At 39.1% G+C, this 17,107-nt stretch overlaps 1 protein-coding gene across 1 annotated transcript; it reads right to left on the bottom strand.

Annotated features, from left to right (window-relative positions):
- Positions 1–683: 683 nt before the first annotated feature.
- camk1gb (calcium/calmodulin-dependent protein kinase IGb) lies at positions 684–12,499 on the bottom strand. The gene is made up of 12 exons (XM_073470687.1): positions 12,385–12,499; positions 9,229–9,340; positions 4,851–4,976; positions 4,630–4,704; positions 4,389–4,527; positions 3,363–3,486; positions 3,093–3,168; positions 2,717–2,829; positions 2,549–2,627; positions 2,079–2,166; positions 840–1,189; positions 684–741 (listed from the first exon to the last, which is right to left on the bottom strand). The coding sequence occupies exons 1-12, from the start codon at positions 12,497–12,499 to the stop codon at positions 684–686; spliced, it is 1,455 nt and encodes a 484-aa protein (XP_073326788.1).
- Between the last annotated feature and the right edge of the window lie 4,608 nt (positions 12,500–17,107).

Raw genomic sequence — 17,107 nt, 5'->3', positions numbered from 1 at the left:
ACACATAATAATCTCTCTTATTGCATTGCGTGTATTTTTATTTGTGCAACATGTAACAGCAAGCCTAATGAACCTGGACACTAAGTGCTCGGAATAAACTCTTCCTGGAGTTTTGATATAAAGCCTTCGTGACCTCAGAGGTCGACGAGCTGGACGTTGGAGCGGAGCCCGGCAGCAGGTGAGCCCGTCACATCCCCCTCTAAGAGACAATCCTTTGAATACTGTCCACACGGTCCTGTTTACCTGAAGTCTACCCTGTGATTCTGACTTAAAGTGAGTCTTGTTCATCTGAGTGTGTGCGTGTTTGTGTGTGTGTGTGTGTGTGTGCTCCTGCGTGGTTGTCGGGAAACTTCATAGGCACTCTTTCCAAAATAAAATGTCCCACTCAACTGCATGGCCCTCTCAGACCGTTTCGGTCCTTCAGAGGATCAACGTCTTCTCATTCTCAGCATCGGGGGGACCTGCTGACACAAATCGGCTGTATGCTGAGGCAGCACAGCGACGCTGTCCTGCAGAGGTACAGAAACACACATTTAGGACGAGGCACACACACGATTGTTTAATCAATGTGTAGATGAAATAATTTCACTTGTGCCACAGTGTATTTGATTATAATATGTGAAGGCTTTACTTGAACCTACCAAGTAAAATGTGTTTTTTTCCATGTAAACTTCATGCAGCCTTCACATGACTGAGCAGACTCCAGTCTGCACAGGTTTGCTGTTGCGGTTTTTACCATACCTGAAAGCAAAAGAGAAAAGCATCATCATGCGTCAGTCCTGCTGTGATAACAGAAACTCAGAATTAAAAACATCAGACGTTTCTTAGTTTGTACGAACCCGTTCAGGTTGGCGGGCTCTGAGTGGTAGACATTCTTGCCCTGCTCAGCTATAGTGGGCGCGTGGTGCGCGACGCACTGACTCTGGGTGGCCTTCAGCGGGTGGTACTGGCTCTTTGGTTCAATGTGGCTCATGGGCAGGGACATGTGATTTGACCCGTTTACTTTCCCATTGACCTCCGCTGCCTTGGGGTCAAGTCTGTCTGGATCAAGACGTTTGTGGTTCGTTTTTGGGGAGGACACGTCGACCACCTTGATGTCTGGGATGCTGGCCTGCCTCAGGACCAGCTCTGAGTGGGCCAGCTGCAGCTTCTTCATGTGATTGATGGCGACAGCAGCGTTAATAGCTTGCTGTGAAGTAAACATAGACAGGAGGGTCAAAAAAGATCGGAGAGCCAAATGGACTACACATAGCGTGACTTTAACTGCTAATCAGTGATGATGTCTGGAAAAAATTGCAAAAATATATGTTGGCATTGTACATTTCTGCAAACCAAGGATCTGTTAAAATTAAAATTCTTTACATTTCAACTTTTGGTTAGGCTCAGGCTTAAAAAACACTTGGTTAGGGTCACGATACCTCGTTTTGTTGCCTCCAGACTTCCCATTAAAAACCCACTTTTGTTGCCTCAAACACTGCTGGAAAATGTCCTCATGTCAAATTAAAAATACCTGGTTTTGATGCCACAAAGAGGAGTGGAAAATGTCTTGACTTCTCATTAAAAATACCTGATTTGTTGTCACAAGGACAGCTGCAAAAGTAACAGATGTGGGCTGCTCAAACAGGAAGCTCAAACAGTGGTCTGTCACTTGCCGGTGATCTCGCTAAGCCCTCCTACTGATAAGGAAGTCAGCTCATATACACATAATTTGACCGCACTATGATATGTATGAAAGACACTAATTTAATGTCATAATCTGTGGTTTGCAAAAACCTACAATGCCAACATTTCATTCTGGCGACTGGGCTGTGCTACACCAAGTCTATAAAGTAGATTGTCCAGACAATAGGCTCATGTTTTAGAGTCATTTTTATTATTGCTAAACACTCAAGTCCACTTTGATTCCCCTGACAGTAAAAGCCCTCCATCAGCCATCAGTGGCCTTGATTACGGAACAGTATCCAATTAAACTGTCCTTAATCAGGAAGGATTTAGGTGGACACCCGATTAATCTACTATAAACAGTGGGCCCTTAATAAGATTACCACAGTGAAGCCAAGAAATCAGTGAGGACCGACCTTCCACTTGGTCTTGGCGAAGTTTTTTTGGATCTGGACGCTGACAGAATAGTAGATGTCCTGGCTCCGCGCCGTCTTTCCGATTATCCTGGAAATCACACAAGGGAACAGAACGCAGACATTTACTCCAAGGAACAGGTTAATCCTGAACCTGTCTGTGTGACCTAACACAAACAGAGATAAGTCCCTACCTCCTGTACATAACACCTGTTTATTTCATGAATGTAGTATAGTCCCTTGTTCTAGGAAGTTCCTTGCTCATTTGGGATTACAACTGCAGAGTAAAAAGCCCAAAGACTACCATAAAAATGAATCAAGAAGAGGCTAACTCCGCTCACAAAATGCAACTATATAACTGGGAATTGTTTGCTTATATCATAAATTGGGTCTAGGGGTGAAAATATGAGACAATTGAACATTTCAAGAGTTTATTCTAATGTAATGATACAAGGCTGATGATTGACACTCACCAGGGATGTCTGAGCGCGAGGTCGGTGGTATACCTCATGCTGGGATTCTTCTGCATCATGTTACGGATGAAGTCTTTAGCTGCAAATGAAACACAAGACACACACACATTTAGGGCAAGGAATAAAGCTGCTGTTCAACACGTCTGTGCTGGTGCTCAGTGTAATTACCAGATTCAGAAATGTCATCCCAGAAGGGCGAGTCGAACTCATACTGCGCCTTCATGATCTTGGAGAACAGTCTCGACTCACTTTCTTCGTAAAAAGGGGGATATCCACAGAGTCTGCAACATAAGCATGTATCATTGTAACGTGTGTGGGTGAGCAGTATGTGTAGCAGATGCTCACTAGGTGGTGCTATGGCTCAATCACTGCATTATTTAGTCTGTATGCAGGTAACTGTGTCATGCTAAACACACACATGACCGGCAGTGGCTTTTAAATCTGAAAATCCTGCCACTAAATAAAGGAAGACCTGAAGCTAGTCTTTGGTTAAACACCTCTCTTATGTGAGCACACATAAAGTTCACCGTGTCTTTATACTTACAAGATGTAGGTGATGACTCCAATAGACCAGCAGTCCACTGCTTTGCTGTAGGGCTTCTGTGCCAAAACTTCAGGAGCTGAAAGTGAGGAAAAGAATATGACACCTACGTTATCAATGACTCTAATAAGGCCTATGTGCAGAAAAACACCGGTATTAATATATAACATTGTCTGTCTTTGTGTCACACCCCTGTGTGTGTCTCTGACCCATTTCAGCCCCCGGCTCCGTAAGTGTCCATTAATCATTCATCAGTCAGACATCTTTCCTCACCTACATATCCCGGGGTGCCACAAGCTGTCGACATGATGTCGTTTTCTATCATCTTGGAGAGGCCGAAATCGCTGATCATGATCTTGGAGTCCTCCTCCTGGCTGTAGTACAGGATGTTCTCCGGCTGCACGGGGACAAAGACAAGAGAGCTGCTCACACATTGATGTCCCCAATGAAGAGTCTCTCAAAGTGTTACTTCCCCTGTGGTGGAATAACTTCTTTAATATCTACTCTCTGTAAAAGTACCAATACTGGAAATGTAGAAGCCCGCTGTATTAAATTACATCCAAGTACAATAATAATTCAGAAAATGTGAGTACCACAAGGTACTTGTAATTTACTTGGAGAATGTATAATTAATTAGACTTTAGTTTATAGTTATTTAACTGTTTACAAAGCTTTATAAATCATTTATTAAGCAATTGTTTATTGTAAAGTCTCAAATGATGTTTATAATACTTTATAAATGGTTAATTAATACTGTGTAGCTCATCTATAAACGTCCATAAACTGATGTTTATAAACCTTAAAACATTTAATTGTTTGTTAACGGGGAAAAAACGATTAACTAAAGTTTAATTACCTATAAATGTGTCATTTATTAATGATTGTTGGTATAAATTGTTACCAAAATGTCTAATAGTTTGACATCTCTGACCTCTTGCGAGAATTGGACGAGATGAACAACACAACTCAACAACAACTGTCTGTACGGTAAATATAAACATGTTTTTCTAAATTATTATATTTGTCATATTTTGAGTATTAAGAAAACACTTTCAAACATTATTTAACAACTGGACGGGATTATCAGGCATAGATGATTTGTAGGTGCTCAGACGACTCCATAAATTGTTGGTAATTTAAATTCTGAGAATGCACAGGCTTTTTAAAAAATGTATTTAGTATATTATTCTAACAAAGCAGCAGCATAATGTATCAGATACATAAAAAGTAATCAAATGTAATGTCAGAGAGAAAAAGTAAACATGAATGTATGTTTGTGTCATATTATCTGATCCATACCTTGAGGTCACGATGCACGATGCCGTTCTGGTGCAGGTAGCTGACGGCCTGCAGCACCTGCTGGATCACGCTGCTGGCATCCTTCTCTGAGTACACCCCCCGGTCCAGAATACGGTCGAAGAGCTCACCGCCAGCAACACTGGTCAGAACAAACCACAAACCATGAAAATTTGATCTTAAATCTCATTTTAATTCGCTAACATGTTCATTTAAATGATTAGATAAAGACTGAAAAACTCACAGCTGCATGACAAGATAGTAATGGGACCGACTCTCATAGAAATCCTCCATCCCGACGACATTATCGTGTTGGATTCTGGTGAAATAATAAGGTGTTTTAATGATGACATATATATATGTATATACCCTCAACACAAACAGGAAGCTGATCAGTGTGATGCCTTCCCACACTGACTGCTGAGCAAATATAAAAATGAAAGCTGACGGCTGATAAAAATTCACCTTCTCAACACAGCGATCTCGTTCTCCAGATTGAGGTCTCTCTTCTGTTTCTTCTTCACACACTTCATGGCGAACAATTTTCCCGTCTTCTTCTCCTTCACCATGAACACCTCTGAGAACGCCCCCCTGTTCATTAACGCACAGACACAATGAGTTAATAATGATGGGGTCAGTGCTTTGAAACATCACGATGACAGAGATAAAAAGTCTCCTCCAGTCAGAGGAAATGAGGCTTCCCTTCTTATTAGACTCGGGGAACTGTTAATAAAATATGGGGATCTGAACAGCACTGAGTTTTGGACTCTTGCTGGGTCTAATTTGTATTTTTCTCAACCGAGAGAAGAGAGTTTTGTTTGCCTCCATTTCTCTATTTTGTTCACATGTGATAATTTATCTGCAGGGCTTTCAATACATGAAAGGTTTTTGGACTGTTGGTTGGACAAAAGGTGCCATGTAAAGAAATTGTGATGAGCATTTTTCACTTTTTTTTTTCATTTTATATCATTATTTGTTTGAGCCCCCTCATGGATCATTGCTCACTTCTGTTTTACAATCTTCTTATATCTGTAAAAATCAAAAACTTCATATATTCTGATATATATATTTGCTGATTATCTCATGTGGCCTGTGTGCCACTGTAATCTGTATTTCTATTTGGGCTATATCATTAATAAAACTGACTTGGCTTGAGTTGATTCATTTTGAAAACTGGATGAATCAATTAATGAAAACAATCTTTAGTTGCAGCTCTAATTCAATCCACTCTTTTGAAAAATGTCCCAAGTTTTGTAACTGTGCGGTTACACTGGACTTAATTGTTTCATCATGTTACTTCAGTTTGCCTGTGATGGAAACAGATTCAATTTCTTGGAGCGTACCAGAACTAAAATAAACACACTGCAGAAATATCGTTATCAAGGGGTTCAATTAAGATCCACCAAAGATCTCCGTGGCTTAACAATTCACATGTCAGGGGCTTATTATTCAGCTCTGTGCTGCACTGTCTCCATGCTATCTTCGGTGCTGTCTGGGAATAGTTGTTCTACCTGGTGGATTAGGCCCTTTATCCCTGACGCAATGGAAACAGGTGGTGGCGGCGGCCTGAGAGCTCGCAGCGCATAGGTCAGAAACTGAGCATGTGCAGCAGGGAACAACAAGCCTCTAGATACAGTACAGTCCAGGTCAGGTCACAGACAGGTGTCAAGGGCGGTAGGCAGACATGGGATATCACAGCCCTGGCCTTTGTCTGGAAAGTGATGACACTGACCCCTGAAGGAATGCACTCTAATCCACGCCTGCTGCAGAATCTGACTACCTTTAACAGCACAATGTAAATCATTTAAGTCTTATTTCCCATTTTGCAAGTGCATTGTTTCACACATATAAACCTCACACACTCATGCACACATCCTAATGCAGGCTCACAGGGGGGCTGACAGGTACAAGCTGCCCCCGCAGCATCATTGCAACACTTCACATCCTATTACTCCGCTGATTTCTCCTTGGTTACCAGAGCTCATTTCCTTCCTCTCCTTCATCTCCTCGAAGCTTATTGTGACTCTCAAGAGAAATCATCCATCAGGCCTTGCGCATAAAACGCCAGACAAAAAGACGGAGGGCAATCAGAGATCACTGATGCACTAACTTGAGTGTGCAAATTTGATTGAAGCTTGAAAATCAAAAAATGTAGTATGAATTTTTCTGTGTGCTTTTTGAGTCAACCTGTGAGTTACATTCAGCCACTGATGAGACCGCGACCGGATTACCATGAAAACTGCAGGATGTTGTTTACACTACATGTTGATGAGGCCCAATGGAGCAGGCTGTGTTTGGTTTTCTACGTAATGGCCTGTCCCCTCTGGATTCTCCTCCATTTTATTGTGATGGAAACAGGAAGAGATGAAAACTAAACCGTCCACCTGAGAACGGGCAAAACAGCTCAGGGGGTTCACTCTGTTGACACCTTCAACAGAAATTCAGCAGTCGAGCAGAATCACTCAGCGGCTCAGACAGCGACCGCATCATTCTTCAATCACAAGTTCTTCTACATGTCTTCACTTACGTCTCCATAAAAAAGTGTTTGTGGAAATTAAAGTCCTTGCTGCAAACTCATTGGAGCTAATAATAGATCGTATCCTGTGCTCAGTCCGATCACCTCTGATGTGTTCATGTCAAACCTCTCAGCGGCCTCCTCAGCCCTCAGCACAGATCCGCTCTGTTTTCCAGCAACATGCTGACGTGTCTCTGAAAGCCTCGCACCTTTATTTACCGTCAGTCTCTCATCTTCCGCTCTCCGGTATCTCATTAAATACTCTAGGGCGCTGGAGGTACTGCTGATTATTAATGCTGACCTCACAGAAATTAGGCCAACACAAGAGGCTGTTGACCGAGTGTGTGTGTGAACAGTGTAATGAAACATCCGGCAAAACATTGTCTTCATGGTTATGTAAAATGACTGCAGGTAAGCATTAGGATTCATTTAAAAATGTCTGTTAACTGGTATTTCATCATCATAGCTCCTTTTTTAGGGCAGAAACTTACGATTTCTATCATTACATATTAATCAATTTGATATTTTATTTATTTTCTTTAATTTATTGTGTTGTCTATGAAATATCTCTCAAGTTTTTTTTTTGCCAAGAATACCCAAATGCAAGACTACAGACAGGTACATAGTAGAAACAAAAGGCGAGTTTTGATGATAAGCTGAATACAAAAAACTTGCAAGTGACAAAAACTAAGAAAACAGGCCAAAGGAAATCCAAGAAAAGACAAACAGCAGACAAAATAAGCAAAATAAGGGCAATTACAACAGAGGGAAAGAGACAGAAGGCAGGAAACGAGGCATGACACATGAGGGTGAAACCTACAAAATAAAACAGGAAATGACTGAGCGGAAAAACACCAAACCATGATGAAATCAGAAAACAGAGAGAAACACTCATCACAATTTCCTGAAGCTAAAAGTGATGTTACCAAATATCTTGTTATGTGTGACCATCAGTCAAAAACCCAAAGATATTCAATTTATTATCACATTACACAAAGAGAAGGAGCAAATCTTTTGGTATTTTCGCTTTAAAAATGACATTATTGAGTAACCCGGTTTAAAAACAGGTGCTGATTATTTTTCCGTTAATCAACTAATCAATTCATCGAACAAACTGTTGCAGCTGTACTTTTTTTTTTACTTCTATTTTTCCTCTATTTTATTTTGAATCACAATTCAACGAGACTTTAGAGAAAATAATGAAACTGTCGTTACTGTTGTGCTTTTTTTCTGAATGAATAGCTAAGCTGGCCTCGCAGCCAGACGTCATCAGGACAGTCAGACTAACTGTCTGACAGCCAGAGAGTCTTGTTGACTAAGACCTGAGGAAAGTAGGCCTCCTCATGTCAATCCAATCAAACCGGTAATCTGTCCTCCGACTCAAACAGCATGTCGAGGGTCTGTAATCACGCCACGGCCACAGCAAGTCCAGACCAAAGTTTTAGTGCAGTAGCAGCCCTCGGTTTGCACTTAAAAAGTAATACAGGAAGAAATTCTGACAGTAGATACAAAAATTAAAGTTAAACTTAGGATGTCTTGAGTGAATCTGGATCTCTTCCCTGTAGATGGTCCTGAAGTTCTTATCCTAGTTTAGAGTCTAAGAATAGACGGTGATGTACGCTGCACAGATTATAAAGTCCCTTCATACAAATTTGTGATAATATATAATAAAATTGACTTGACTGTACTTAACTCAATATGTTGTGTTTTACAGAATCAGTAGAAAGTGTTCAGTCTATTCATTATTTACAGACTATAGTTTTGATCTTTTTAGAACTGTATGGGCTGCAAATCATGGTGGTTATATATTCATTTAGTCATTCATTTATTGAAGCATTTTGTTATATAATTATATATTTATTTAGGCATTTAATTCTACGATTATTTATTTTTTTATATCTTCAATTTTGGCTCGTAAAAAAAACCTCCACGTTATCAGTGAAATGTGACAAAATAAATGAACTTTTTTGAATGAAAGCCTGAACTTTAAATTTAAATTTGTAAGATCATGTCCTCAAAACCAGACAGACTAGATTTAAAACCTAAATATATGATTATCCTACTTAGTTAGAAATGCAGTGCCTGAAATTAGATGTCTTTGTCTTGACATACTAGTGCTCAAAAAAAGTCTTCTAGCCTTAAGTGTTTTGTTTTTTTAAAGACATGTCCCTTGTGCCTAATTATCGAGACAAGGCAAGTGACATTTACTTGAATCAAGTCAAATGATCTTCCTCTGAAAGTAATCAAGATTCTGAATCTAAATATCAGACTTAGTTGGAACTTCAGTTTTCTCAGTGTGCTATCTTAAAATGAGAAAGATGTACTTACGATCCGAGCTCCTCCATGAAGTCAAAAACCTCGTGGATGTTCTCCGTGTTTTTCTTCCACACATAGTCGGCTTCGTGACGACCCATGTCTGCAGACGCTTCAGCTGGACGTTCTTTTGGAATCAAGGGGGAAGAAAAGATTTCAGAGGAGGTGGCAACACAACCAAAGTTCCACAATGCCTTGCAGTAATCCAGGTTTAATTATCCAGACTCCCTCATCATCATAATCATAATGTGGGATTAATGAGGAGACATGAGAAGGCAGGTGTGAAGGTTGGAGTGTCTGCCGCGCTGCTCAGACTGTCTGCAGGAGGACGAGCAGATGACACGGCGGGCATGAGTCTGTCTGGCAGACGTAAGGTTAGCGCACTAATCCGTGCTGGAAGTAGCACACAGGAAGGTATAGAGCGGTCAGATGACTCTGCACTGTATGATTACTGCTGAGCAATAATTATCTGACAAACAACAAGAAAAGTAAGAGGAATCTTTTGCCTTGATTTTTATCTGCATTAGTCAGAAAACATGCACTGGAAAATAAAATAATTATCAACGCTGTAACCTAATTATTACAATTATTTAATTAGTGGTGGAAAATGACTAAATACACTCAAGTGCTGCACTCAAGTTCAATTTTGAGGTACTTGTACTTGTTAATGAGTAGTCTGGTTTACTTAATACTTTTACTTCACTACAATTCAGGGTAACACTTTATAATGACCATTATTAATAAAAAGGTAAATGAAATACTGCTAATAAAAAACTGTTTATTGTACGTTGCAACTGATGTTTATAACATCATTGGGATAAATAAAGTTATAAAGTTGCAACTGATGTTCATAAACCTTCACAAATGTTTAATTAACTATACGTTTACCATTTATTATTTATTGATTGTTACCCAATTCAGAGGCTACTGTTGAACTTTTTACTCCACTGCATTTATATGGCAACTTTAGTTACTGATTACTTTGCAGATTTAGTTTCATAACATAAAATATAATCAACAAAAATCAATTATGATGTACTACTTTAGATCATGACTAAACTTTGTAGATTCCCACGGGGAAAATTCACAAAGCTGCCCAGCAGGTAAAGTATATAATGTAATCCAACCACCTTTACCAGCCTCAACATTACAATAATAAATGTGTTAATGCATCAATAATTATAATCCAGTTAAATAATGTCCTGCATGATGGGTTCTTTTACTTTTGCACTTTTATACTCAAGTAAAAAATGAAACGCGTGACTTTTACTTGTAACATCCACTTCTGCTACTTTTGCTCCTCCAACATCTGAGCAACTTTTTCCACCATTCATGTCTACGAGGATTAGAAAGCCGTGAGAAAAGACGTCATCCAATGAATGTGGTGGAACCGAGGAGGATTAGGAACACTTTAAATGAGCAGGTCACCCAGTTTGTTTTCCTGCCCTCTTTCCTCTTATATAAGGGATTAACTGTTGATCTTGTCCTCAGGTTGTCACAGGTAAAAATACCAGAGAACAGCCTCAATTATCAACACGGCATGCAGAATAACTACTAGAAAAAAACTTTAACAGTAACACTTTATAAAAACCATCATTAGGGAAAGGTAAATATGTAGTTAATTACACTTTAATTAATAGTTGTGTCACTGTTGTCAAACAATAAAATACCTTATAAATCATGTATTAATCCATTGTAAAGGTTAATAAACATCAGTTATAACTTTATAATGGCCATCTAAATAATGTTTTTAGATGAACACAGTATTTTTACAAAGTATTATAACCATCAGTTGCAACTTTACAGTAAAAAAAAGCCAAATAAATGGTTTATAAACAACAGAACGACAGATGAGGAAGAAACTGCATGAGCTTTTGAATCAATCCCACTTTCACGTCCACTGCAGTGCAAATCCACATGAACTCAAATGTCGCAGCACAATACACTACTCCAAATTAGTTAGGGATATTGGGATATGGATGCATATATGCATGTGCATTAATTTATCCAACCAAATGTATTTATAGAGCACATTTAAAACGACAACAGTCGGCCAAAGTGCTGAACAGGCAGGAACAGCAACAGAACAACACATTATGAATTAAAAAACCCATAAGAACAAGAAAGGCAACCATCATGCTGCATCAAAAGCCACGGAATTCAAATGTGTTTTGGGATGGGATTTAAAAATAGGTAGTTCCTCCCTGACTTTTCTTGCATGGACATGCAATAAAACACGAATCACAAAATAAAAATTCAGATAAATCAAAGAATAAACAATCATGTGAAACACTAAAATATCCCAATGTCCCCAACTACATTTCAGTAGTGTCCATTTAAGACTTTTAACACTAATGCATCTCTGACATTGTTTTCACAGCATCCCCACATTGATCTCTGCGGCTCTTGCACCTTTAATTCCCACATTTGTTCACTCAGGCTTCCCCCTGCACTCAGCATGCCTCGCACAGCTGCATTGTGTTGTTATTGTGCAGAGCAGGTCGGGATGCTGGCGACTCTGCAGAAGATCATTGGTGCACAACAACATTAACAACAACAACAACAACAGATCTGCAGAATTTTTGTCCAAAGCACTGCAAAACTCATTTGCACAGCCCAAAACCTGCAGCAGTGATCCACATTTCAGCGCACTTACTTTACAACAGATCAGCCCCTCACTCTTCTCCTCCTAACTGTAGATTTACAGTCCAGGCACGCGTTTCGCTGCTGTGACGCAAAACAGCCGTCAATGAATTCGTAATTACAGCTGAGAGAAAGCAAACAGCCGGGCTGATCTGATGGTAAGTGACGGCGGAGGCTCTGCTCTCATACAAGCAGCAAGTTGCTCTGCGGCATCCACAGACAGATCACTCTGCGGCAAAAAAAAAAAAAAAAAAAAAAAAGGCGACTGATCTGACATTCAGATCAAGCATGAAGCACACAGCATCTCTTATATCTGAGCAGTGACGCTGATGAATTCAATCAACTCATAAACATGACTCATGCGTTAACGCAGAAACACTCCAAACTACCCAAATTACGCACAGAATGCACAATGCATCGAGTCTTGACTGCAAACAAAACAACTAACAAATGAAACAACAGAGGTTTGAGTCATCCAAGATCCAAGAAGGATTGAACTCACTTGACAAAGAAGAGGTTCACACTTACCGAGACACTGTGCGCTGCAGGAGCTCTGCTCTGACTCTCCTGCGCTGAGGTCTGGACAGATTACTTTGTCTGGGACCTTACAAGTACCTGTTGTCAGGTCGGAGATTACATCCATGGAGAGAGCCGAGGGGGAGGAGCTGGCAGGCTCACAGGTGCTCATTCAAGACTGACGCACTGACTCCAGATCAGGCAGCTGCTGCAGCATCACTCATCTTTACCACACAGCTGCAGGTTCACGGAGGAAACCGTGCGCATATGTACAGTACGAGGAGCTTTTCCGGAAACTGCACGATTCAGTCAAAACAGTGCACCGTGCATGTCGAAGTGGAAACTATGGAAGCCTGTTTCTGCCATTTAAAGACAAAAAAAGATGAAAACAATATTCACATGGCAAGTCATAATCATGAGATATAAAGAGTCGAAATTAACAGATAGAAAGTCATAATTATAAGATTAATAACGTTGAAATTATAAAATAAGAGAAAACCATGAGATAAAATGTTGAAAAATAAAAGTTACAATTGTGGGATAAATAGTCAAAAATGTATATAATAATTCTTTATAATCTTATAATTATGATTTACCAGAATATATATATTTTTTCCACAGTAAGGCTTTCATCAATTATTTTTCTTTATCTGGCAGAAATGAGCTTCCATAGAACAGATATGTGGCCTAAATGAATGATTAATAGAAAATAGGAAATACTTCTCCAGGTCAGCATTTGGTAGATACACCATTGGCAGCAATTAACGCCTTGACTTTCATTTAGCCAAATATCATATAAGTCCTAATGATGTGTCCTAAAATAAATGGAGTCAATACTTATGCAGGTATTATGCTATTACAATGTCTTTTTCTGTCGGTCAGTGTCAAAATAAAGTTAAAACTAGTCCGATTTGTTGTTGCAAAACAATAAAACATCACAAATATTTACCAAAAATCCTCATGGTAGCAAGCAAAGAAGGCAACAACAAGACATTATATTCTTAAAGAGCCTCCAGCCCTGAAACAATGGATTGATATTGTAAACAACACATGCAGTATGGAACGTATGATATTGGAAACTGAATATTTTTTAGGCACTGTAATAAATAATTGACCAATGAATAATACATGATTAATAATAAGTTTGTGAAAAACCTTTATATTAGGTAATAATGCAGTTATAAATGTTGTTGAAATGCATTTATAAACATTCAAAATAATGAAGCTTTTCACAAAAAAACCTACGGTTTGAGTAAACGTACCGTGCAGCTCTTTTGGTAACAGTTTACTTGATGATTAACCAGAAAGACAAAACAATTGTCATGCTGGAGGGAGATATTTCAGAACCTGGCAACCCAAAATATGTCCCTAACACTTTATTATGATCTTTAAAGAACTGGTAAATGATTTATTAGGATATCCATTTGTTGTAGCTTTTAAACCCTTTAAAAAGCACACATCTTATTAGGAACAGATGACTTGTTTTCACTTTTTCACTGTTGAGAAGATGTTTTACAGCTGGCACACAGAGACTGTATGATCGTGTCATTAGGCTCTAAGTATGTTGCAGCATACAGCATGGTCTTCAGAGGCAACCTTTAACAGGCTTATGTGTTAATCTGCATTAGGTGTTCATTTCACCTGCTGCACAAGGAGCTGCACAGTGTGCAGCCACAAAAGATAGGTCACGCTGACAACACAGCTGGCCTCCTCACAAAACATGTCTGTTTGTGCCATGCAAAATTGTACATAATATTTATAATCAAAAGGCAAAGCAGGCACGTCTTTAAAGTAAATAAAAACCAGCCATCAAAGGCAGCAGTGTTGATCCCAGGATGAGTTCACAATGCCGCCTATACCCACGTTTGAGGCATGTGCTGTTATAGAGAGACAAAATATCATTAGTTGGACTGGCTCATCAAGGCTGAAAAGGTCTCCTGAAAAATATCCAGTGGTGTCGAGCTTACAAATGTTGAAACTCTGTGGCCCTTCGACAAAAATGTTTAGCAGTTTCACACTTTCAAATATTGAAAAGTTTTTCAATATTCTCGCTTTTAACTGACACTGCAAATGTGAACGTATCAGTCTTTCCAGTAGAACCAGAATGAGTTGAAATCTTTTCCAAAGGAAAGAAGTAATCAGGCCTGCAGGAAACAGCAGCAGCTTCTTTAATCAGAGCGTCTGGTTTGATGATGGATGTTAAACTGCACAAAAGCAGCACAGTCACCAGGTCACAGTTTTAACAGGATGCAGTTAGAGAGTGATCAGATCTTTCTTTTTTGCTTGTTTGAAGAAAATAAGGCTGTTAGGACCCAAATATAAACAGAAGGGTCGAAAAGATTGCTCATCAAACTGTTGTCAGCATGTAAAGTAGTAAAAATGAGCTCTACCTCATCCAAAGTAAAGTATGCTACATGCACATGAATGCATCATTAATAATAATCCTCTGCACAAAGACTTCTTGTGTCACTCTCTGGCACTGAAACCTCTACTTAAGGATATGAGCACATCTTCATGTCGTGTCTGTAGAGGCTGATAAAGAGCCGACACCAGGCCTGACTCATGCAACCTTACATCACCAACAGGCTTACAAGGAAACAACAAACAGGATCAGTTTGAACTTTTAAGCCCTTCCAGTGGAATTAACCCTAACTCCAGCTTCATTATGTCATTAAAGTGATGTAAAACAAAAGCTTTTCAATCTCCATGGGGGGTCAGGGGGTCTTTCTTATCAGGTGAAGGTGGAGGGGATGGGGGTGCAGTTACAGGCCAGAGGGTTGCCAAGCCAGTGACCACGGTTCGGGACTGTTTCAACATTCAGAAGCGTCACACAACCGCATATTTTTGAGGACACCTCGGTACAATTTCCAGCCATGTTTTGGCTACAAATACACAGATAGTTTTGACAAGAAGTCAGGGTATCTCCAGCCATGTTTGTAGCAACCAAAACAGCTATTTTGAGCCAAAACATGCTCTTTTCTTTAACTTAACCAAGTGGCTTTGTGCCTAAATGACGGTGGTGGCCGCTTCACCACAACAACACCCAGCTGTCCGTTCTCCTCAGAGGACATACGAAACAATTACCTCCACCAGAGAGTCTTAAGATCCATTGCAACTAAAGAAATGGTCAATGGGATTACACTAAAGCGATCACGTAAATCTTTAATACTTTATATAACCTCATCTGTTACTGAAAAGAGTTCGGAGATGAAGTGAAGCCAAGTCACAGAAGACATTTATAATGTCATCCACAGAGCTTAGGAAAAAAAATCAAAAAAGTAATCAGGATTCAAATCAACAAGACAAATGAGTTATTTTGATGTGGATGGGTACAAAGTGTTACATAAGTTAATTAAATTGGTGCTAAAAGTGTCCGTCGCTCACATAACCGGCTGAGATTAAACTGAAGTCCGTGCCCGCAGGAAACCAGTGACCCATGTGTGATACTTGAAACACAATCAAGGTTATATAAAGTCGTTAATCACTGCTCCAAAAAAAGAAGAGACATTTTTTTGTTTTCTTTGTGAAAAGTGTGTGAAAGCAAGTCATCCAATAAAGGTGTTTCATAATCATGTGGGCAGACTTGCTGTGATTATTCACCTTTCGGCTTCTCTTCAGAGACGGTGCTCGTCCTCCACACAGGCTTCCTCTGTGAGATCAGAAGGTCTGATGCGTGTTTACAGTTAGTCAACAGACACGTATTTGTAAAAAATGAGGCTATTTCTGAAGCTAGAACAATGAAACACTTCACTGTGTGGGTGCTTTGATTGCGCCCACGCAGCTATTTTGTTTACATTTGGAGGTGTTTTTTCAAAAATAGCTGTTTATCAAATGTCCACACACTTTAAGGACACATTCTGTAAAATGATTGAGGGTAACTAGTTATTGAGCATCTTATATTTAATCTAATTCTGTGTTATTAAAAAGATACATAAGGATTTTCTTCTTTAAGTGTTCATAAAGGACATTTATATGAATGTAAACAGTGAAGAAAAATCTCATACGTGATATTTTTTTTTAAAAATTGCATGATTTTTTATTAGGCTACTTTACTAATAACCGAAGTAGAGTGGAAAAAAAATCAAATAAGGGCCCAATAATAGTCAAATTGTTCGATTTTTGAGGATTTAAGCTGCTGTGGTGGAATGTAACACTGCTCAAGTCCATTTTATTCCTTATACTGCTACTGCATTACATTTCAGAGGGAATGTAATACTTTTTTAGTCTATAACATTAATCTAACAGTCATAAAAAGACATACCATCATCTCATTAAGTATGTTTTTGATAGATTAAACTACCAAAAATGTAATAAAACATTAAAAATTATACTATAATACTCATGCAAATCAAAAAGTAATCATCCGTTTCAATGTTTGATTTAACTCCTCAGTGAGTGAAAAGTCATGACAATATAATATATTTTACTGACTTACTTTACCTACTTCTTAAGTAAAAGCATCAAAGGATTGTCAGCAAAATGTTCTTCAGTAACACTTTGAATGCACGAGAGTATTTTTACACTGTGGTACTGCTCATTCTTATTTTCAAATAAAAGATCTGAATATTTCTTTCATCTCTGATGAGCTGAGAGGTTTCTCAAGTCTTATCGTCAGCAATTTGGTCGTGTACTGCTGAGTTTACTGGCAATCTAGAGAGACAAGTGTGCACTCTAGAGGTTAGACGTTAGAACAGCAACAGTTTTGTGTGAAGGTTGTGGCAATACGCCCGGTTTC

The sequence above is a fragment of the Pagrus major genome, chromosome 7 (assembly GCF_040436345.1).
Source record: "Pagrus major chromosome 7, Pma_NU_1.0".
NCBI classification, from domain to species: domain Eukaryota; kingdom Metazoa; phylum Chordata; class Actinopteri; order Spariformes; family Sparidae; genus Pagrus; species Pagrus major.
Note: the sequence above shows the minus strand (reverse complement) of the source record. Positions and strands in the feature narration are given on the sequence as shown.

Excerpts from the sequence above, each read along its gene's own strand:
- camk1gb (XM_073470687.1), bottom strand. The coding sequence starts at position 12,499 with ATGGATGTAATCTCCGACCTGACAACAGGTACTTGTAAGGTCCCAGAC. Across the intron at positions 4,528-4,629 it reads TACTATCTTGTCATGCAGCT|TGTTGCTGGCGGTGAGCTCT; the intron begins GTGAGTTTTTCA and ends TGTTCTGACCAG. Across the intron at positions 742-839 it reads GAGCCCGCCAACCTGAACGG|GTATGGTAAAAACCGCAACA; the intron begins GTTCGTACAAAC and ends TTTTGCTTTCAG.